We start from the raw sequence: 22,519 nt of genomic DNA on the forward strand, positions 1-22,519 counted from the left end.
TGTTTGGCCTTTAAGAAGGGCTGTCTGTTCTCTGCTGCAGACTCAGGCACTGGACAAGAGGCCTCCCAGGGTTCATTAGGGTTTGTCTCCCTGATCTCCAGGTTCCACCCCTTTCCCACAGGACAGAGACATGGGAGGCTATCAGGTAGAAGAAAGGGTTATAGTAGAGTTCAGTTCAATTCAGTTCAGTTGCTCAGTCGTGTCCGACTCTTTGTGACCCCGTGGACTGCAGTACGCCAGGCCTCCCTGTCCATCACCAACTCCTGGAGTTTACTCAAACTCATGTCCATTGAGTCAGTGATACCATCCAACCAGCTCATCCTCTGTTGTCCCCTTCTCCTCCCGCCTTCAATCTTTCCCAGCATCAGAGTACTTTCCAGTGAGTCAGTTCTTTGAATCAGGTAGCCAAAGTATTGGAGTTTCAGCTTCAGCATCAGTCCATCCAATGAATATACAGGACTGATTGCCTTTAGGATGGACTGGTTAGATATCCTTGCTGTCCAAAGGACTCTCAAGAGTCTTCTCCAACACCACAGTTCAAAAACATCAATTCTTTGGCACTCAGCTTTTTTCATAGTCCAACTTTCACATCCATACATGACTACTGGAGAAACCATAGCTATGACTAGACGGACCTTTGCTGGCAAAGTAGGTGAGTAGGTGAGACAAAAAGAAAACAGTGGGAGGCAGACAGAGACTGGTTACAGGAAGAGCTTGTTTAAAGACAACTGTGGAGTAAACAGTGTACACTTGAATGGATTACGCAGTAGAAATGAAAGAAGGAAAGAAGGAGAGGATTAAGGGAGACTTATCTACTCCAACACAAATGGTATTCAGAGAAAGTTTCAGCCAGCTCAGTATGAACTTTTAATTTGGCAATTTTTGGTCTGGTATATATTTTTGTCTTTCATGCTAATTTACAGTATGAATAGCGATAGTATTCATACTGCAGTATTCTTACTGCTTTGCTCAAAGAACACACAGTGAAATTTTCTAGAATTTAACTATGTCTATCTAGACTATGGGCTTCCCTGGTGACTCAGCCATAAAGAGTCTGCCTGCAGTACAGGAGCTGCAGGAGACCCTGGGTCAGAAAGATCCCCTGGAAGAGGGCATGGCAACCCACTCCAATATTCTTGCCTGAAGAATTCCATGGACAGGGAGAGGAGCCTGGCGGGCTATGGTCCATAGGGTCACAGAGAGTTGGACATGACTGAAGCAACTTAGCATGCACGCATTTAGACTATGTATTTCCTTTTTATCCTAAAAGCCAGAACTTAACATTGGAAGCAAAGCACTGACAGGCCACCTCATTTTGTCCCGAATCCAGCTTTCAGAATTATTTATTTTTAGGCCATATCCAGTCCATCAGTTTTGTTTTCACTTAGTCTTCTGTTAATAGGGAAATCCTTTGAAACCAAGGCAATTGACTGCCTCTCTGTGCCAGAAAAATTTGGCAAGGATCAGCCATGAGGTCAATTTTTTAACTCAGATAGGTGAGGGTGGGGAGCTGGGTTGGTGGGTAATTCCAGAATTGCAGGAAAGGGAAATCAGATAACAAGTCAGCTCCTCCTGAGTTAGATTTTAACTACCTCTGCAATATCGTCCCAATTCCTTATGTGAAATGAATTATTTTCAGAACATTTTAGGTGAGCATATACTTTATATTTAAGTAAAACATGCTTCCTAAAGCTATTTTGCTACTTTCTACTATTTAATATTATTGATGATCGAATAATCAAGAGCTGGATAGATATTCATCAGTGATTATCCTAAATATAAACTTACTATTTCTAACCTGAGGATTATACCCTTTCCTAAAAATACATTAACATTTCCTCAAGTTTATTTTGCAATATATGTACATCTGTATATCAAGTAATATTCAACTGAAAATTACAAGGACCGGTGTAGACATGACCAGCCCCTTGTTGGCACCTGTCCTAATGCAGCCGCCCTTTCTTTACATCCCTACGTGAAGTGAATGTTGTGCCCTGTCTCACTTTTCTAGGGCTGATGGAGGAGCTGTGGGAGATTCTACTAGAAAAAGAAAAAAAGGAGGCCAGTAACCATAGAGATTTCACACATGTGCGTGTAAATACATAGAAAACATAAATGAGTGGGCTTTGTAAGAACTTCAACAACATCCTAATGTAATAAAGACATGGTAATTCCTGTGGGCAGATGTGGGGAGCAGGCCCTTAGCTATCTGATACCCTCAGGAAAGAGATGTGAAGAAAGCAGCCGGGGAAGGGCAGTGCCCAGGGACCACGGGTGGAGCAAGCATGGTGGACAGATGATGGGGACCATGGGGGTGGTAAGTCAGGGTAATGCAAATGGGCTGAGGAGAGAAGGAAGAGGCTGCACTTAGGAGAGGCATGTTCTATTGACATAAGCCAGGGTAAGTACACAGAAGGTTCAGGAGCCAGAAGAGCAAACGTACTGGCTCACTGGTAAATAAAGTAGCTTTACTGTCTGGAAGCCGTGGGCAGAGCTGGGAGGGTGGTGGGACCTAAACAGTCATGAGTGCACTCTCCTCCTCCTGAAATCAGAGAAAGGTATGAAAACACAACGCCCTTCAGGACTGGGTGCCAGAGAGTAAATTAAAGAGAAGTGACTAAAGTCAACAGCTGCTCTAATGGATGGAGAATCATAATGGGACTATTGCTTGAGTGAAACTGAAAGTTGCTCAGTCATGTCCGACTCTTTGCAGTCCATGGGATTCTCCAGGCCAGAATACTGGAGTGGGTAGCCTTTCCCTTCTCCAGGGGGATCTTCCCAACCCAGAGACTGAACCCAGGTCTCCCACATTGCAGGCGGATTCTTTACCAGCTGAGCCACAAGGGAAGCCCAAGAACACTGGAATGGGTAGCCCATCCCTTCTACAGTGGATCTTCCCAACCCAGGAATTGAATCAGGGTCTCCTGCATTGCAGGTGGATTTTTTACCAACTGAGCTAGGAGGGAAGCCCATATTGCTTGAGAAGAGGAGGAAATGAAGGACATGAAGATTTAAATGAAATCTTAGGAAAGACTCCAATTCTTTTCCACTAAGTAACAGGTAGGAAGTAAAGAGGTGGGTTTCAGAGGACAAGACTGGGAAAAGGGAACTTCCCTGTTGGTCCAGTGGTTAAGAATCTGCTTGCAATGCAGGGGACATGGGTTTGATCCCTGATGAGGGAACTAAGATCCCACATGTAGTGGGGCTACTAAGCTAGAGAGTTCGCACACCACAACTACTGAGGCCATGTATCGCAACAAGAGATCCCACGTGACCCAACAAAGATTCCACGTGCAGCAACTGAGACCTGATGTTGCCAAATAAATAAATCAATTTTTTTTTTAATCCAGGATACAGAAACAAGAAAGCCACTTGCCCTTTATTCAGAAAGATTTCTGTATGTAAACTGTAGAGGCTAAGTATGGATTTACTGAATCATGCAACTAAAATTCAAGTTTCTAAATATAGGATGAGGTTGGTTGGTACTACTCATACAAGCTTGGTATTCAAGCTTATTAAGAACCCAAACTTACGACCAGAAATAAAATATTTTTATCTTCCTGGTGAATAACTTGGATTTTCAACTAAGGTTTCTAAATATTTGAACAATGTTTATTGATTCACTCCAAAAATATAAATAATAAAAAAGTTTTCCCTGTCAACCCAAAGTCATAAAGTCAGTTTACCACATGTCAACGGTAACCAGCACAGGAAGCTATAAATCATAAAGATTCAGACCTTGAACTGTGTCAACATCTTGTGAAGCACAAGGACATATTTCCTGTTCACTTAATAACCTGATCATGTGAGTTCTGTGTTATCAAATTCACAAAGAAAAATTAAACTCCAGATATGATACAGCATATTAAAAATAAAATCATAAATGTGGTCAATGGATCATCATTTTAAGGTTCTAAAATGAAAAACTTTTGAACCATTAGTTTTCTCTCTTTAAGAACAGAGCTCTTCCTCTCCTGAAAGAACCTGATATTCCAAGTCATGGGTCTCAAGATCACAGACTCTTTTCTTGTCTTTCAGCTATCTACTGGATGGTACATGTTGCTCTGAGCCTGCATCCCAAACAGTCTATGAGGTTACAACTAAGTTACTCTGAAAATCTTAGTGCAGTGATCAAAGAAGAGGTGCTGAAGGACTGAACTGGGAGAAGCAGAAAACATATTTGACTGAAGAGGCTAAAATGAAACTCTCATTTTAATAAAGAATGAAATCAAGGTTATATGAATGGGAAAAAGGAATTACCTTATGTATACTCTATGGACCAATCTTTAAGGTAGACTCCAAGCACATGCACTTATATAAAAGTAAGAAAAAAGAAACCCACCCACATTGGAATAGGCCTTACCTATTTGTTTCTATTTTCATCCTTCCAAGTTGTACATTCAGTGATCGGTGAGCACTCTGGGAGTCATGGGATACAGTAGAACTGAGCGTGCTCACCCCTGAGGTGGCCACCGCGTCTTCAAGGACTGCATGAGGTCTTCGGACAGTTTGATTTGAAGGCCGTTCATCATGGTCACCTTCTGCATCCAAGTCTTCTTGATCGGCAGTATCACTCTCAGATGCAAGGCTGAAATGTGGCCTCAGTTCTGTTAAGCATACGATCAACAACAATCTTAATGAAATAAGAATGACTGCCTTAATTTCTTAAGACATGAATGTCATCTCCCCTGCTATCAATAAGGTGTATTCCCAACTGCTTTTCCAAAAGTGAGGATGGATTTCTTCTGCACATTATTTCAGATTTGTTCTTCCAGCAGACTTGCAAAATTTATAAGATATGTAAACTCAGAATGATCTAACTCAAACAGAAGAAAAATGTTCACACAGCACATAAGATACGTGGGTAATCTGTTAAAATCAGATAGGCAATTGTGTAAAAACCTGTTAATAATATGAAAATTTGTTTATACAATTAAAATTCATAGTTTTGATTCTGTCAACTATTAACTCACTTAGAAAATGAGGAAAGTGAGATATAGAGAGATTGTATAAACAAAAGTAGGAAGACAGAATGCTTTTTGCTTGTAACATTCAAAATGTGTGGAGGTGGGAGGGGCGAGTACTGAAAATACACACACATTCTTTATATTCACTCTAGCAGGCCTATCTGCTTTTGACTTTTTGACTATTAGGTTAATTTTTAGTGTGTGTCCTATGCTAACCTACTGACTCACCACTCAGATTTAAAGTACAAAAGTTACAAGTCTCCAGTTTAAACAGACTGTAGGCCAAGAGTTCATCTGCAGGTCACTTCAGAATTGGGAGGATACCTTCTGATGGGAAAAACCATTATACATTGTGATTAGGTTCTCAAAATGGGCCCCCCAAAAGGAATTACATTCTTAATTTAAGTAAAATCAGGGTAACAGAAATATTGGACTTGGCTCCATATGCTATGACACATGAAACTTTTATTTTCAAAGAAACATTCTTTAAATTCTATAATTCTTTACAATTTTCAAAAGTTTCACACGTATTTCATATAATCCTAGAATGACCCTTATTTTCCCTGTACCCCTGTACTGCCCCTTTCCCATTCCCTCTCCCCACTGGTAAATACTAATTTGTTCTCTGTATCAGTGTTTTATTCACTAGCTTATTGTCTTTTTTAGATTCCACATATAAATGATATCATACAGTGTTTGTCTCTGTCTGACTTTACTTTAGCATAAGGTTCTTCAAGTCCATCCATGTCATGTTGCTGCAAAGAGCACAATTTCATTCCTTTTTATGGCTGAGTAGTACCCCATCACCAGAGAAGCCAATGGCAACCCACTCCAGTACTCTTGCCTGGAGAATCCCATGGAGGGAGGAGCCTGGTGGGCTGCAGTCCATGGGGTCGCTAAGAGTCGGACACGACTAAGCGACTTCACTGTCACTTTTCACTTTCATGCACTGGAGAAGGACATGGCAACCCACTCCAGTGTTTTTGCCTTGAGAATCCCAGGGACAGGGGAGCCTGGTGGGCTTCTGTCTATGGGGTTGCACAGAGTTGGACACGACTGAGGCGACTTAGGAGCAGCAGCAGCAGCAGTATCCCATCACAGACACACATTTACACACACACACCACATCTTCTTTATGTGTTAAAGGACACTTAGGTGGTTTCCATAACTTGGCAACTGTAAATAATGCTGCTATGAACATTGGAAAAAGTGTATTTTTTCAAATTAGTGCTTTTGTTCCTTTCCAATACATACCCAGGAGTGAAGCTGATGGGTCATATGATATTTTTAGTGTTTTGAGCCATCTCTATACTGTTCTCTATAGTAGCTGCAACAGTTTACATTCCCACTAGCAGTGTAGGAGGGTTCTTTTTTCTCCACATCCTTGCCAACATTTGTTATTTGTATTCTTTTTAATGCTAGCCATTCCCACAAGTCTGGGGTGATATCTCATTATGGGCATGTGGAGCTTTCATTAGATCACAGAACCCACCAAGAATCTGACGAGAGCCATGCAGAAAAGAAGCACATTCAGACAGCATTTGCCCTGTTTCTTGAGGGCTCACTGACTCCATGAAGCCAATTCTGAGAGTCCATGAACCACCGCTGAAGAGCCCCTGTGTTGGGGGAGGGCACCAGTGGGAGTGATGGAAGACCCCTCCCACTGCTCTAACATAGCTGCTACAGCAATGCAGCCAAAGGGCCAATTCATTGCCAAATCTTCCAGGGAACTGTTCGGTCTTTGCCTTATTGACCTGTGTTTGGTATAATGTCCTTAAACTTCATCCATGCTGTTGCACGTGTCAGACTTTCCTTCCTTTTGAAGGCTGTGTAGTACTCCATTGTTTGCATATTCCACACTTTGTTTATCCATTCATCTATCAATGGACACTTGTGTTGCTTCTACTTCTTTATTATTGTGAATACTGCTGCTGTGAACTTGGGTGGGCAATTATCTATTTGAGATCCTGCTTTCAATTCTTTTGAATATATACCCAAAAGAACATATGGTAATTTTTATTTTTTTTGAGGAGCCACATATTGGTTTTCCATAGTGACTGCACCATGTTATAGTCTCACCAACAGTGCACAAAAGTTCTAATTTCTCCACATCCTTACCCTTTATCTCTTAAGGTTAGCCAAACTCCACCTCTATTCTGCTGTCTGCACCATCGCCTTTCTCCTTCCAAAATTCTATTTCCTAGTTCATCTATAGTATTCTTTGTGTTAGTCGCTCAGTTGTGTCTGACTCTTTGCGACACCACAGACCGTAGCCTGCCAGACTCCTCTGTCCATGGGATTTCTCAGGCAAGAACACTGGAGTGGGTTGCCATTTCCTTCTCCAGGGGATCTAGAACCCGAGTTTCCCGCATTGCAGGCACTCTTTACTGTCTGAGCCACCAGGGAAGCCCTTTTGTCTTCATTCTGTGTGTTAGCTGTAGGTATAACTCAAAATCAGGTGTTTAATTTACATAAACCTGCTACAGGGGCTGAGCCATATTAGCTTCATAAAAAATGTTGGCAGAATGGAAGTTATCTTACTAGGATTGACTCCAGGATTATTTATAAGGGAACAAAATAGTGAAAAAAAATCTTTAAAAATAAGAGGACTTCCCTGGTGATCCAGTGGCTAAGACAGCACTCCCAATGCATGGAGCCCGGGTTTAATACCTGGTTGGGGAACTAGATCCCATGTGCTGTACAACTAAGACCTGGCATTGCCAAATAAATATTTTTAAAAAAATGATTATACTGAGTGAAGTAAGCCAGAAAGAAAAACACCAATACAGTAATACTAACACATATATATGGAATTTAGAAAGATGGTAATGATGACCCTGTATGCAAGACAGCAAAAGAGACACAGATGTGTAGAGTGGACTTTAGAGAGAGAGAGGGTGGGATGATTTGGGAGAATGGCATTGAAACATGTATACTATCATGTAAGAAATCAATCGCCAGTCTATGTTCGATGCAGGATGCAGCATGGTTGGGGCTGGTGCACAGGGATAATCTGGAGGGATGATGTGGGGTGGGAGGTGGGAGGGGGGTTCATGTTTGGGAGCTCATGTACACGTGGCGGATTCATGTCAATGTATGCCAAAACCAATACAGTATTGTAAAGTAAAATAAAGTAAAAAAAAAAATTAAAAAAAAATAAGAGAGTTCAATCTATATTAAATTAGAGCAAGAATAGGCCTTTTTAAATTTTCTAAATTTTTTTCTTATGGTCTCTAAACTGAAAATTTAAAGACAATTTTAAAGGTTTATTGTCTTATTGAATATAATCTCACTTTAGGAGAGGGAAAATTTCTAATACTTATTATTACATTTAAACGTTCCCTTACATTCCTCTAACTCTGTACACTTTAAATGACCATATGTCATCATTTTACTTATGTGCCAAGGACTAAAAGTTTTTCTCAATAATTTGAAGAAAGTAGAAAACTATAAGTGAATACAGTGGTTTGTTATTTTGATCTTTCATGATGGCTTCCTGAGGACACATCATCAAATTAGATATTGTAAAACATGCAAATGAGAGAGAGCATCCGGTCTTGATCCTCCAAAAGAAACAACCTAAAGGAGAACTAGGGCAAATATACACAAGAGTCATGAAAGCATATGCAAAGATAACGTGGAATTGCAAGTACAAATGAATTCAGCTTGACTATCTTAGATGCTCTCAGTTATACACCTAGCTACATATATAATTCACAGATACATGTAATAAGAGTGCTAAGGGGTAAGTAAAGTATATTTGCAATGACTAAACCTAGTGTGGGGCTTACTTATTGATGGATTCAAGGAGATGGAAGGGCCTAGGCAGGTTCTGGAGGAGGGGAAAGCCTTGAGGTGGAGAAAGGGGAAGAGGTACTTGAGAGAAGTGAAATGTTAGTTGCTCGGTCATGTCTAGCTCTTTGCAACCTGAAGGGCTGTAGCCCATCAGGCTCCTTTGTCCATGGAGTTCTCCAGGCACAATTACTAGAGTAGGTAGCCATTCCCTTCCTCAAGGGATCTTCCCAACCTAGAGATCGAACCTGGATCTCCTGTATTGCAGGTGGATTTTTTACTGTCTGAGCCACCTGGGAAGCTTAAGAGAAGGAAGCACAAATGAGCTCTCTGAGGAGAATGGAAAGCAGAGGGAACAGTCAGGACAGAGCCAAGTGTCATGAGAAAGGCAGGGACTGAGGGGACTCTGGAATGAATGGACAGCAATTAAGCCCATGTGTTGGAAACTAAAGGGAGTGCATGTTTCCAAAACACAAGAGAGGATCAAACAGCAATATGATCCCCACCTCCCCTCACGCCCACTCCACCCCAACTGGCAGCCACATCAGAGGAAAATAACCAGACCAAGCTTCTTTAACACATGGTAGGATCACAATACTTGTCAGTGCGGTGTACGATCCCTGCATTAAACACTGCATGTAGTTTGGGGTGCTGGTCATTTTATATTAATGTGGACACGGGGCATGGGACTGATTCAGCTTAACAACTGGGGGTAACACCAAGGACTCTAGCAGTTTAAATAGTTAGAGCTCCCATCAGAAGTGTGCCTGCACTGTGCATTCTCTCTGCCTTAGCTGGGCCAACACGGTCTCATGCTCAGAATTTTGCCATCTGGTCACCCACAACCAGCCTGTACTTGAAGAGTAATGAAAGATACTCAGTGTTACCAATAACCCACAGGCTGATCCTTGAAGACAAGTGGTAAAAGAGTCTGAGAGAAAAAAAAAAGAAACTCATATGGGGTTTACTCAGTACTCTCTGTTCTGTGTGTTCTTTTCCAGAAGAAAGAAGATGAAACACTTTCTTATTTTTCCTTTTCATTTTGAAATAATTTTGGAATAACAGAAAAGTTGCAAAAAACAATGCAGAGAGTTCCTTGTATACCCACTATCAGCTTGCTCTAAATATTTGTAACAGCTTACACAGCTTTGGCACTGTTACCAAACCCAGGAAATTCACATGGATACATTACTATCAACCTAATCTACAGACCTTACTTGAATTTCACTGTTTTCCCAAGGATGTCCTTTTTCTAATCTAGGATCCCACGTGGCATTATTTGTCATATGTCTCTCAGTCTCTGCCAATCTGTGACAGTACCCTAGTATTTCTCTATCCCCCAAGACCTCTGCACTTTTGAGGAGTCCTGGTCCTCAAATTTTTGGTTCATTTATGTCTTGTCAAGATTAGGTTGAGGCTTTGCCTTTTCGGCTCCTATACCACAAAGGTGATGCTGTGTCCTTCTCAGAGCATCACATCAGGAGGTACCCAAGGCTGCTGTGTCTTATGTGAGTGGTGCTTACCTTGAGCTTCTGGTAAAGGGAGTGTCACTGTTTTCTCTTTGTAGTTAGTAGATATCTTGTCAGGAGATTCCCTGAGACCATTCAAATACCTCATTTCTCAGCATTATTTTTCCTGCTTACCTCAGCAGCTATTGATGGTTCTTACTGTAATAATTATTACTGTGGTGTTTGCCTAATGGTGATTTTTTATTTCCCTCATCCCTTCTACATGTATTAACTGGAATTCTACTAAGACAAATAATTGGCCTTTCTTCTCCATATACATATTTATTCAATTACTTATATCAGTATGGACTTGTGGCTGTTTAGTTTACTCTATACATATAATCCAATATTATTTTTATTGATTTTTTTGTTTAATTTGCCCTGGCTTAGACTTTTGGAAAGTCCTTCAAGCTGTCTCCAGGGTCCTTTGTATCAGCTTCCATCCTTTTGGTGCACTTCCTTACTTTTTGCCATCACAGTAACTTACAGGTTCATCTTGAATTTCCTCTGCCCCAGGCAGGCCTGGAAATCAACCATTTCTGCAAGGAGCTCTGATTCCTTTTATTAGAGAATCTTTAAAAGCCAACATTTGGGTCCTCTCAGCAAACACATCTAAGAAATGTGTGTACTGATGATGGTATACTTTTAAATTTGTTGGTTTCTTTAGCATGTCGTCTAAAAGGAATTTTTATCAGGAGACTAAAAAGATAGGTATTTTTAGTGTAGTTTCTTTGAATCTTAATTGTATAACAAAATCTTTAGGGGCATTTGGAAATCAATGGAATTGTCAAATGCTTGAAACTGGTTACCCTTGTTCATATATTTCAACATATACATATTGATGTAGAGTGTATATTGTCTTCCTGCTTCGTGAGAGGAATATTAAAAAATACTTTCTTAAAGCAATTCTCTGAAATTTCCACTTATTATTACTATTCTCGGCCATGCCACGCAGCTTGCAGGATCTTAGCTCCCTGACCAGGTATTGTACCCGTGCCCGCTGCAGTAGAAGTGTGGAATTCTAACACTGGACCGCAAGGGAAGTCCCTTTTTTCTTTTTTTGCTCACTTTTTAAAATGCTTTCATAGAGTCATTTCAGTTGTCATCAGAGACCCCTAGTGGCCTCAAAGAAACCAATTTCACAGTGGAAGGACAGAAAACTTTGCTGAGCAAACTGTTTTCATAGAGTGTGCCTTCCTCTGGACACGAGCTGGGTTCGAGCAACGCCCATCACAGGGACACTCACGTGAGCAGACAGGCCTCCCTGCGTTGTCCCTTGTCCCTGTCTCTCCCTCTAAGCTTAAAGTGTTTCATCTACAGCATGATAATCAGTGTGCTTTATCAACTTTATATTTTGGAAGAATTTTAGATTTACAGAAATACTATAAAGATAATATAGAGAACTCCACATACCTTCCACCCAGTTCACCTAGTATATCTTATGTAACCATGGTACCTCTGTTAAAACTAAGAAATTAACATTGGTACAGTATCAGCTGTATCAAGGAAACTGGAGTATTTTTAGATTATGCTAATTCTCCTGATGTTCTTTTTTCTATTCCAGGATACAATCCATTGCATTTAGGTAATCCATTTTAAAAGAAGTTACTACAAATTAGATTACCAGATTATTTATATGCTATTTAAATTATTTCAAAGTATAATCCCTTTCTCTTCTCCTCATTTAGCCATTCTCAATTTGGGTTACTACTGGGTGTAACTTGGGGCTTCCCCAGTGGCTTAGCAGAAAGGAATCTGCCTGTGATGCAGGAGTGGCAGAAGATGCAGGTTCGATCTCTGAGTCAGGAAGATCCCCTGGAGAAGAGCATGGTAATCCACTCCAGTATTCTTGACTGGAGAATCCCAGGGACAGAGGAGCCTGACAGATTAGTCCATACAGTCACAAAGAGTTAGACAAAACTGAAGTGACTTTGCATGCACAGCACACAGTGTAACTCATGGCCTATACCTACCCCTTACATCTTTTGGGTTTATAACCCCTCTTTGGTATACTTCCCACACCCAAGCTCATCTGAGTGATTAACCATCCAGATATAAGTATGTGCTGACTTCCTTAGAGCATCATACTAGGTTCCTAACAGCTTTACATTCTTCAGGTTCACATCCAACTGCCAGCCGTTTATTTCAAAGCCTTGCTAAGGTTTTTTCTAAGTCATGCAAAAGTTTCCACCCTAATTTGTTATAACCAGGTAAAACTCATCTACTGATTGCTTCAACCAATATTTATTGGAAGTCTGTTCATTTCCAGGCAACATGCTGGACAATGTGTTTGACACAGAATACAAGCTACCCTCTGGTAAGGGAAACAGCCGTTAGATAAGAAAATAAAAGTAGTTTCTGATTGGGCAAATGTCACCAATGGGAAAACCATTTCCAAGGAGAGAGAGAGACAGGGGGTCTACTGTAGACTTTGGAGTCAGTCAGGACTCTCTGAGGGGGCATCTCGTAAAATGAGACCTGAAGACAAACTTACAAGAACACAAGGGGAGGCGGCAGGAGGGAAGGAGGGGGCAGGGGGGATGGAGGCGGCAGGTGGGATGGGGTGGGGGGTAGGGGTGAGGTATGCACCACGTGGGGGAACAACCTATTCAGGGATGTTAGAACTTCTAGTTCCTCCTTTCATAAGAAAGAAATGTTCATCCCTCACCCTGAAACCAGAAAAGGCATTCTGAAAGAAGAGAAGAAACTCCACAACTCAGAAGGGTTTATGATAACTTCCAAGTCTGTGGTTCTGTTTATAAATAACATAAAATTTGAAAGGTTTCATATTTATATTTACCTTATCTTTTTAGATTTGTTTTAGAATACTTTATAATACATGTACAAATTAGTACAACAGAACATGTTTCTTTTATTTTAGAACACGTTTCTAATTCATATAACTGCTGCTGCTAAGGCGCTTCAGTCGTGTCCGAATCTACGCGACCCCATAGACGGCAGCCCATCAGGCTTCCCCGTCCCTGGGATTCTCCAGGCAAGAACACTGGAGTGGGTTGCCATTTCCTTCTCCAATGCATGAAAGTGAAAAGTGAAAGCGAAGTCACTCAGTCGTGTTCGACTCTTCGCGACATCATGGACTGCAGCCTACCAGTCTCCTCCATCTCTGGGATTTTCCAGGCAAGAGTACTGGAGTGGGGTGCCATTGCCTTCTCCCAATTCATATACCTAAATCAATCTATTTCTCTATCTATACACACACACACACACACACATGCAAGGTGGAATAGCTCTGCTTAAAATTTCTATTATGGGTACACTATCAGAACACTTTGGAAGCTTGTCTTAGAACATGAGTGCATCTCTCCCTTTCTCCATAACAGGCTTCCCAGGTGGTGCTAGTGGTAAAGAACTCGCCTGCCAATGCAGGAGAGGTAAGAGACATGGGTTCAATCCCTGAGTGGAGAAGATCCCCTGGAGGAAGGCACTCCAGTATTGTTGCCTGGAGAATCCCATGGACAGAGGACCCTGGCAGGCTATAGTCCGTGGGGTTACAGAGTCAGACATGACTGAAGCAACTTAGTACGCACATTTACTCCCATAACCTGGTTGCATTCATTGAGATACCCTTTGGTATAATATCTCAATGCAAACATAGCTGGCATCTATTTAGACCCGTGATTTCCAAACCTGGCTGTGTATAAAAATGACCTGGAAAATCAGATTCCTGAGCTTATCCTCAGCAGATTCTCCCTCAGTCTGGGATGGATCTCTCAAAACTGTAATTTTAAAGAGCTCCTTACATCAATCAATGGGAACCACTGGTAAAGGATGACATGGGAGTGTGTTTTGTAGGTACAGATATCTAAATATTGAAATGCATATGTATTTGGATCTCCTGTATCATTTTCTCTTTGTCTTTATATCCAATGATGATCTTTAAAGAAAAGGAAACAAGTCTTCCTTAGTAAATATTTTGCTCAGAGTACATGCACTAGATAAATATTATTTGGTGGCTTTGAACGATGAAAAAAAAAAGCCTAAGTCGTCTTAAAAGCAGTGAGGAGACATCATAAATGATAGATGAATAGTAACTGAAAATACCAAACACTAAATATTTGCAAAGTAGTTAAGCATTTCTGACCTGGAACCAGAATGGTAATAGCTGTCTGTACCGCCTTTCGGATGATACTGTCTAAAGCAAACATCCAGTGTGGCTTGATGTTATGATTCCGAAGAACTTTATTGACCTGGAGAAAAAGAGTGATATATGGTTTACTTTAATATTTAATTGCAAATAACCTAGCTGATGCATGTATTCGGATGATATTCTACCAACAATAATAACTAAAAGGTTTCTTCACTCTGAATTGTGAATAATTTATTTATGTCACCAGAAAACAAACGAAAAATTGCCACTTCAAAATGAAGTTTGGTGATTCCCATGTAAGCAAGTGAGATATACCACCTCAATGAAAGGCAATCTAGTTAAATGGGAATGTTGCCTCTTTGGGACTCAGTATCTGCAGCCTCTACCTTTTATGATGTCAGCAGATTGGATGGTGGAAGTGATAAAGGAAGGGAAAAAAAAGAGAGTCCCACTCCAGTATTCTTGCCTGGAGAATCCCATGGACAGAGGAGCCTGACAGGCTACAGTCCATGAGGTCGCAAAGGGTTGGACATGAATTAAGTGACTCAGCACACACACATGCATCGAGACTATGTATTTCCTTTTTATGCTTAAATGTTATGGCTGCTGTTCAACACAACCAAGCACTTCAGCATAATGTGATGACTTGAAAGTGCCAGTCACCGCTTAAAGGGGGAATATGAGAACACACGCGCTGCCTACAGACCTGCCATGGTGCGCGCCTTGTTTTCCACCCCACGATGGCTTATATTTTTTTTAAAGGGAAATAAACTGCCGAACTATTCCAGACAATCTGTTTACATTAAAAATCTTTGTTGTAAGACTATCTTTTTAAAGTGACTCGTAATGTTTCACTTATTTACACAGACACTGACACAGATATATGCATTACCTTTCTTTTTAAAAATTATGGTAAACATGCATTCCATCAAATTTACCATCTTAACTATTTTTAAGTGTACAGCTAAAGTGGCATTTTTAAGTGGCATCAAGTACATTGACACTGTTGCGCTAGTGTGAAATGAAACATTTCCTGCTGTATCAGTGGGCAAGAAATGTCACAGCCATCAGTGATTTCAGGCCTCCTAATGTGACTGAGGGCTCCCAAAACTGTGATCCAGCAGATGCCACCATCCCCAACCACGGCAATTGCTGGTGGAGTGAAGAGATGGGATGCCAGAAGCAGCCATCCACCACACCTGCCACCCCTTATGGTAAAAAAGGAATTAAGGATGTAAAGCATCTAGAAAACAGATTTGGCCTCTGATAGCTGAGGTGCCTGTGAAAGGAATGAATTCAGAGAGCCCAGAGGCTTGCCTCTTTCGCTATATAGAAAACACTAAATTCCTTAGCTTGGTATCTGGTTTTCCTTACTATTTAACAATAATCTTTGATGTTCAGGTTGCTTGCCCCCTTTGCTGCAAACTTGTATATAGCCTGACTCCCTCTCCTGCCTCCTCTGAGCAGATTTCACAGAGCTACTGAGAGGCTGTCTCCTGGGCTCGGGGTCCTTAACATTCCCACCAAATAAAGTAACTCTCTACTTTCAGGTTGTGGCTCATTTATTAGTTAACACTATCATCACCATCACTCATCTCCAGAACTCTTTTCATCCTGCAAAACTGAAACGCTACACCCATTAAACAATGATTCCCCTCTGCCCTCTCCTCCCAGTCCCTGACAACCACCATTCTACCTCCCACTTATGAATATGACTACTCTAAGTGTCTTACACAATGAAAATCGTGCAGTGTTTTAGTGTCTGGCTCATTTCACTTGGTGTAATGTATCAGAACTTTGTTCCTTTTTCAGGTTGATAATATTCCATTGTATGGGTAAGCCATTACCTTTCTATAAATGACTTTTATCATAAGGCTAAGAGAGGTTTATTCAAAATTTGGTTTAACTCCACTAATTTCTGGTTGACCTGGGTCTTTAAGAAAAGACGCTATTTTTCCCAACAGGAGTCTGACTAGAGATCTTAGAGGAAGCTGGGGAGAAGGTGACCTAGCTGTCTTCTCACACCAGAAGCTAGAGTTCCAGTGGCTCATTCCTGCCCTGATCATCTTCATCAAAATCCCCCAGTGTAGATGGCTGTCTGTCTGAGGAATTCCTCAGAGTGGTTGTTCCCAAGGAAGTAGACCATTGCTAGGTTCCCACTTGTTCTAGGAAATCCCTTCAGAATGATTTTGTCCTGGCACTTTCTTAAAGGACTCGCCTGATTATTTGACTAATATGGGTACAACATTTAGTAACTAATACTCTTTCTCTCAAGGGTCCCAAAGAGAAAATGGAGGAGGGGTCCTCTATCACCATGACCAGCTCCTCGCAGCCCCTCATTAAACAGTATATTACATCCAGGCCATTCTTTGGGTTCATTCCCATCCTGGACAGTGCAAGTCCATCCGGGACACCTCTAGTCAGAGCAAGAGCAGGTGTGTGTGTGTGTGTGTGTGTGACTTGGTGACAACTAACCCACTCTCAATCTGAACTCTACTTGCCTATTTGCTTTCCAGCCTCTAGACTGGAAGCCAAATGTGTGAGCAAGTTGCAAACTCACTAAGTTATTTGATTCTATTTGCAGCTGGCTGGGGTTCCCTAGTTACAGCGAAAGTGTGCCTTTAGCATTATATTAGTGACAGGCCTGGCCAGTTGCTCTCATTTGCCATGACGTCAATTGAGTCAGGAGTGTTGCCCTGCCTACGATACAGCATAAGACTGAGCAGCTTGCACAGAGTTCCAGGGAAAACAAGGTCACTGAAGGATTACAATTTAGTTTTAAATCAGGGATCTTTTGATGCACCAAAGGCAACTGTCAAGACATCTTCTAGGTAGGAGCAATAAACTCATTAGGACTGAGTCAATTTGGAGAATTTACCTAAAATGATGCAAAGTGCTTCCCTATTCACATGGCCGGCACCTTGGGAACTCTCTTATTTCTGTCTCCCGCAGTCAGTTGTAAGGGCTTCTGGGAGGGACTTCAGGCTTTTTTTGGTACAAGTTCCACAAGCAAGGCTCATTCAAGGATATCACATATGGTTTGAATCAGGCTTCTGGAAAACTGGCTTCAAGTTTGTGTTGCATAGCAACTCGCTATGAGAGCGAGGAGCTGTCAGTGATCTCTCACCAGAGCCTGTGAATTAATTTTTATCCAATGATGCCCTGTGCTCTAAAGTATATTTTTGGCTAGGGAGTAGTGAATATTTACTAAACAAGTATGTTTAAAATGTTCTGTTTGGAAAACAGAGTAAGGGGGGAAAAAATTGATCATTCTGATCATTCTGATCTGTACGGTTACATTTTTCCAAGTGACCACTAGATGGCACTTTTCATATATCATAGAAAGCGCAGGACTAAATAGTGCTCTGTTGCTAAAATCATCAAAATAAATAGTGACCAACTACATGATTTCATAAGAACAAAGTGCAGCCATGGGAGATGTCTGTGAGTGTTGTTATTTTCCACGGTGTTGCATTTGATGTGTCTCTAACCTGGGGGAGACACCAGATTATATAACAAAGCTAGTGCTTCGAGGCACACAGACAGACAACCATCTCATACTTACTCATGTTCTAAAGAGAAAAGAATTCATTACAATGATTAAATAAAGAAAAAGCAACAGAGCTTATGTTTTTATCCTATTTTTCTGACGAATTTTAGCTGGGAAAACATGGGCGAAACATCATACTTACAGCATCTTGAAAACCAAAGAGCACCACCTGGACCTGACTGATCCCGTGGCTGTCGAAGTCCAGCTCCAGCTTCAGCTTAGACAGGGTGGTGGCTATGATCTTCCGGTCCGTGGACCTCACAAATTCTCTGAGGCTCGTGACGAGAGTTGTGATGTGTTCCCATTTTAGTTTAGGTTCTTCGGCCCCCTGTGAATAGTAACCAACCGTCTGTCAGCCGGTCAGACTTTTCTGCACTGGATGTGTCAGCCCTGGGCCTGTCGCCCTCACAAGCCCCTGTTGAGAACTGAACTTTTTTATACATAGTATCAATAGCTCCCTGCTAAGGGGGAACAGCCATATTTGAACTATGGCTTCTCCCCCTGCAAAAAAAAAAAAAAAAAAGAAATAAAGGGAAGACCTTGGGAAGGAAAGAAACCCACCACATATACTGTCCGACAGCCGTGATGTAGTCAGATGGACAAACAGGGACAGGCAGAGGCTGGGAGATTCCACTTTCAGAAATTATAATTGGGAGCTAAGGAGCGATTCAGGCAAAGAGCCATAGGATTTCAGGCTCAAAGTCTGCCCAGAGAGAGAAGTCACAAAACAGGGTGAGAGTACATTGAGTTATAAGGAAGCACAAGGAATAGGGTTGAGAATGACGATTGGGAGAGAGAGAAGTAGATGGAAATGGGTGCCCACAGCAACCAAGCCAGAGAAGCACAGACTGCGGGACTTGAAGGCCTTGGAATTACACTCCAGTTTCTGTCTCTGTGAGGCTCCGAGAGACGCTGTGGTTGAACTCAACCTGAGAATCCATGTGTCTGCCTACATGTTCCTAGTCCTTCAAGTGCCCTTGAAAACACATCAATTCTTTGTAATCAAAAGCAGCTAGCATAAGTTGTCTATTTTACACATAATATCAATACTGTATATGTTTCAATCCCAATCTCCCAATTCATACCACCCTGCCTACCCCCTCAGTATCCATACATTTGTTCTCTAGCTCTGTCTCTATTTCTGCTTTGCAAATAAGGTCGTCTATATCATTTTTCTAGATATATTCATTAATATATGATATTAGTTTTTCTTTTTCTGACCTACTTCACTCATGGAATCCTAAATGGGAGGGAAACTCAAAACGAAGGGGATATATGTACATGTGGGCTTCCCAGGTGGCATAGTAGTAAAGAGTCCACCTGCCTATGCAGGAGATGCAAGAGACTTGGGTTTGATCCCTGGGTTGGGAAGATCCCCTTGAGTAGGAAATGACAACCCACCCAGTATTCTTGCCTGGAGAATCCCATAGACAGAAGAGCCTGGTGGGCTACAGTCCATGGGGTCACAAAGAATCAGACACGACTGAGCATGCACATGTATGTATATGTACAGCTGATTAATTCTGCTGTGCAGTAGAAGCTAACATAATTTTGCAAAGCAACTATATTCCAATAAAAATTAATTAACAATAAAAACATATAAAACACTTTGCTATTAAAAAGAGCTTGCTTCAAACTTTATCCTGGAAACCATTCTTTACACACCAATAAGGCAATCAGTAATAAGAATGGATCAAATGGATGACTTCACATATTAAAAATTAAATATTTAAACAAATTCCCTTCCTCAAGTTGAACTTCTACTTTGAGCAAGAAACGTTATTACTTAAAGGAAACACAGTAGAATGCTATTGATCCTCATTTAAGAAAGAAAGGGATTTTTATTATCCTCATTTCTGTCTCGTATTGTGTATTTTGTTACTACATCATTAAAATTAAATTCCTCAACTGGGCTTTGAAAATGACAATTTCTAGGAGTCTGTTAAAATAAAAGAGAAATGCCCCATCAAGTTTGTTCTCTCAATCTATTTTCATTTGGGAGCTCCCTCTCATGTTTATGCTTTGATGAGAAAAGATTATATTGAACAGCTTGAAAGCTATCATTAAGGGAATATTTGAAAATCAGACAGGGAACAATTATAAACTTTGTTTCTTTTCTTGCCACAAACTAAATTACACTCAAAGTAAAGATTCACAGGCAATATCATAAAAACATGAAAATATGTTCAAGAAGAAAAATGTGTGCTATTTAGAAATTGGAAGCTTATCTTAGTGAAAAATCAGTTACATGTTTGCCAGCAGTTTAAACAGCAAACATTTTTTGGACATTTGCTTTGTTTCCACAACAGAAAAATATGCTTCTGCTGGTTTTTTGATGTCACTGTCCCTGTCCTACAAAGGAACACTATCTACCCTGGGAAATGTTTTTCATCTGGGGAATTTCATCACCTACATAATGGTCATAATAATGGTTGTTTCTGTTCTCAAGCCTGCCTCCCTACGTGTACTCATTAACATGCCTTTATGAACAAGCATCTTAGGTTATCAGGTGAGACTGATTCAGTATCAGAAGGTAGCATCTGACAGTGTGCCTTTCCTGAACACTCAAGAGGACCACCCTAGATTCTCTTGCAACGGGGCTCTGCCTTCTTTGTCCTTAAACTCCTTCAAAGTGATGAGTGGATTTCAGAAGGATGTTACAGATTGAAAGTGCTTTCATGGGCCACTTTGAGGATCCACACTTCAGTCTTGTCATAAAGGGGCAAGCTTAAATGTGAAGATGTATCTAGAAATATTTAAAACAATGAAAATACATTTCCATCTGGTCATAGAAAAAAATCAGATACTAGATAACTGCTTGATAATGATGATATCAACAATAATAGTTAACATTTATGGAATACTCCCTATTATTGTCTCAATGATTCATGATCTTAGTTACTCCCCGTAGCAACCCTTTGCTACGGTGACTAACCCCATTGTTTCCTCAATTTTATGGATTAGGAAATTCAGCCTCAGAGAGGTTAACTCACTTGCTCAAATCACATAGCCTTTAAGTGGTAGGATCAGGCCTCAGAGTCAAGTTGAGGCTGAACCCAAGCTCCTAATCATTACCTTCTACTGCCTCAATTAGCTGTCTGAACCAGCAGTAAACCTGGGTGGGGACCTGCTCTATTGCAAGATCACCACGGGATGCCCCAGGAAAGGATTCACAGAGCCTACAGCAGTCACCATCAGCAGGACCCTCTCTCTCACTTAACAACTCTGGATTTACTAAGCGACTGTGACCAGCAGTTTCTGGTCAGAATCATACTGGTCACTTCATACTGGTGCACTGAGGCAAGCCCTCTGACAGTCACTTTTAAGCTTTTCTTTCCTTTTCTAGAGAACATTCAAGCATTCTTAAATCACTAGGAAGTCACAAACACTTGAACAGGATTGAAATGAAGTGAAGTGAAGTTGCTCAGTCATGTCCGACTCTTTGCGATTCCATGGACTGTAGCCTACCAGGCTCCTCCCATGGGATTTTCCAGGCAAGAGTACTGGAGTGGTTTGCCATTTCCTTCTCCAGAGGATTTTCCCCACCCAGGGATCGAACCCAGGTCTCCTGCATTGTAGGCAGACACTTTACTGTCTGAGCCACCAGGGAAGCCTTGAATAGGATTAACCAACTCCAAAACTTAGGAATTTCAGCACAGTTATGGAAGCAGTCTCCTGCTAGGCTCTCTGCTGAGGGCTGAGGCCATGACATGAATCAGGCAGACAAAGAAAACCCCCAAACAAGCAGACACTTTTCTGTATTAGGAAAGCACAACCACAGGGGATGATTATGAGATCTAAGCAATCACTGGGTTCTGTGTCCTGACCTAAATCAGAAGCCTACACGCCACAGCGGCTACTGGTGATTCCTTCTCCCAAACCCAAACCCCGTCCCCTCCCCTGCTGCCTGTTTCTCCCATGACTTGTCACCCTCTGGCGTAGCAGGAGGGAGAGCAGGGTCTGTGTTCCTTAGAGCCAGACTGCCTGGGTCCAAATCCCTACTCCATCGCTTAGCGTTGTGTGGCTTCTGTGAATTACTCAGCGCCTCTGTGCCTCCTCTGTGCAAAATGAGCAGACTCGCAGAACTACTGCTGCAGGACTGTGGTCACAGGAATTGAGTGAGTAGAGACACAGGAACTACTAAGAACAGTATCTGCCCCATAGAAAGTATTTGCTATTATTACTATATATTTGTGTTTCCCTGGTGTCTCAGATGGTAAAGAATCCACCTGCAACGTGGGAGACCTGGGTTCAATCCCTGGGCTGGGAAGTTCCCCTAGAGGAGAGCATGGCAACCCACTCCAGTATTCTTGCCTGGAGAATCCCCATGGACAGAGGAGCCTGGCAGGCTACAGTCCAAGGGGTTGCAAAGAGTTGGACATGACTGAGCGACTAAGCATACACACACACACACACACACACATATTTAACATAGATAGTAACATATATGTAACATACATAGTATATAATAACATTTAACTATATATTTAACTACTATATATTCAACTATGTGCTTACTATATTTTTATTGCTTTTCTTGCTCCACAAGAATGTCAGCTTCAACGGGATGCATCTGTTTTTCCCCATTTTGTTC

The 22,519-nt window shown here is 41.3% G+C and overlaps 1 protein-coding gene across 1 annotated transcript in view; it reads right to left on the reverse strand.

The window, feature by feature from the left end:
* The window catches only part of MAP3K5 (mitogen-activated protein kinase kinase kinase 5), a 228,083-nt gene that overhangs the window by 5,877 nt on the left and 199,687 nt on the right, over positions 1-22,519 (reverse strand). The window contains exons 24-26 of the mRNA XM_068985123.1: positions 18,068-18,253; positions 14,370-14,475; positions 4,364-4,607 (exon numbers count right to left, since the gene is read on the reverse strand). Of these exons, the coding sequence (XP_068841224.1) occupies positions 4,364-4,607; positions 14,370-14,475; positions 18,068-18,253 (536 nt within the window). The remainder of the gene's footprint in view (positions 1-4,363; positions 4,608-14,369; positions 14,476-18,067; positions 18,254-22,519) is intronic.

The sequence above is a fragment of the Capricornis sumatraensis genome, chromosome 13 (assembly GCF_032405125.1).
Source record: "Capricornis sumatraensis isolate serow.1 chromosome 13, serow.2, whole genome shotgun sequence".
In the NCBI taxonomy this organism is placed as follows: domain Eukaryota; kingdom Metazoa; phylum Chordata; class Mammalia; order Artiodactyla; family Bovidae; genus Capricornis; species Capricornis sumatraensis.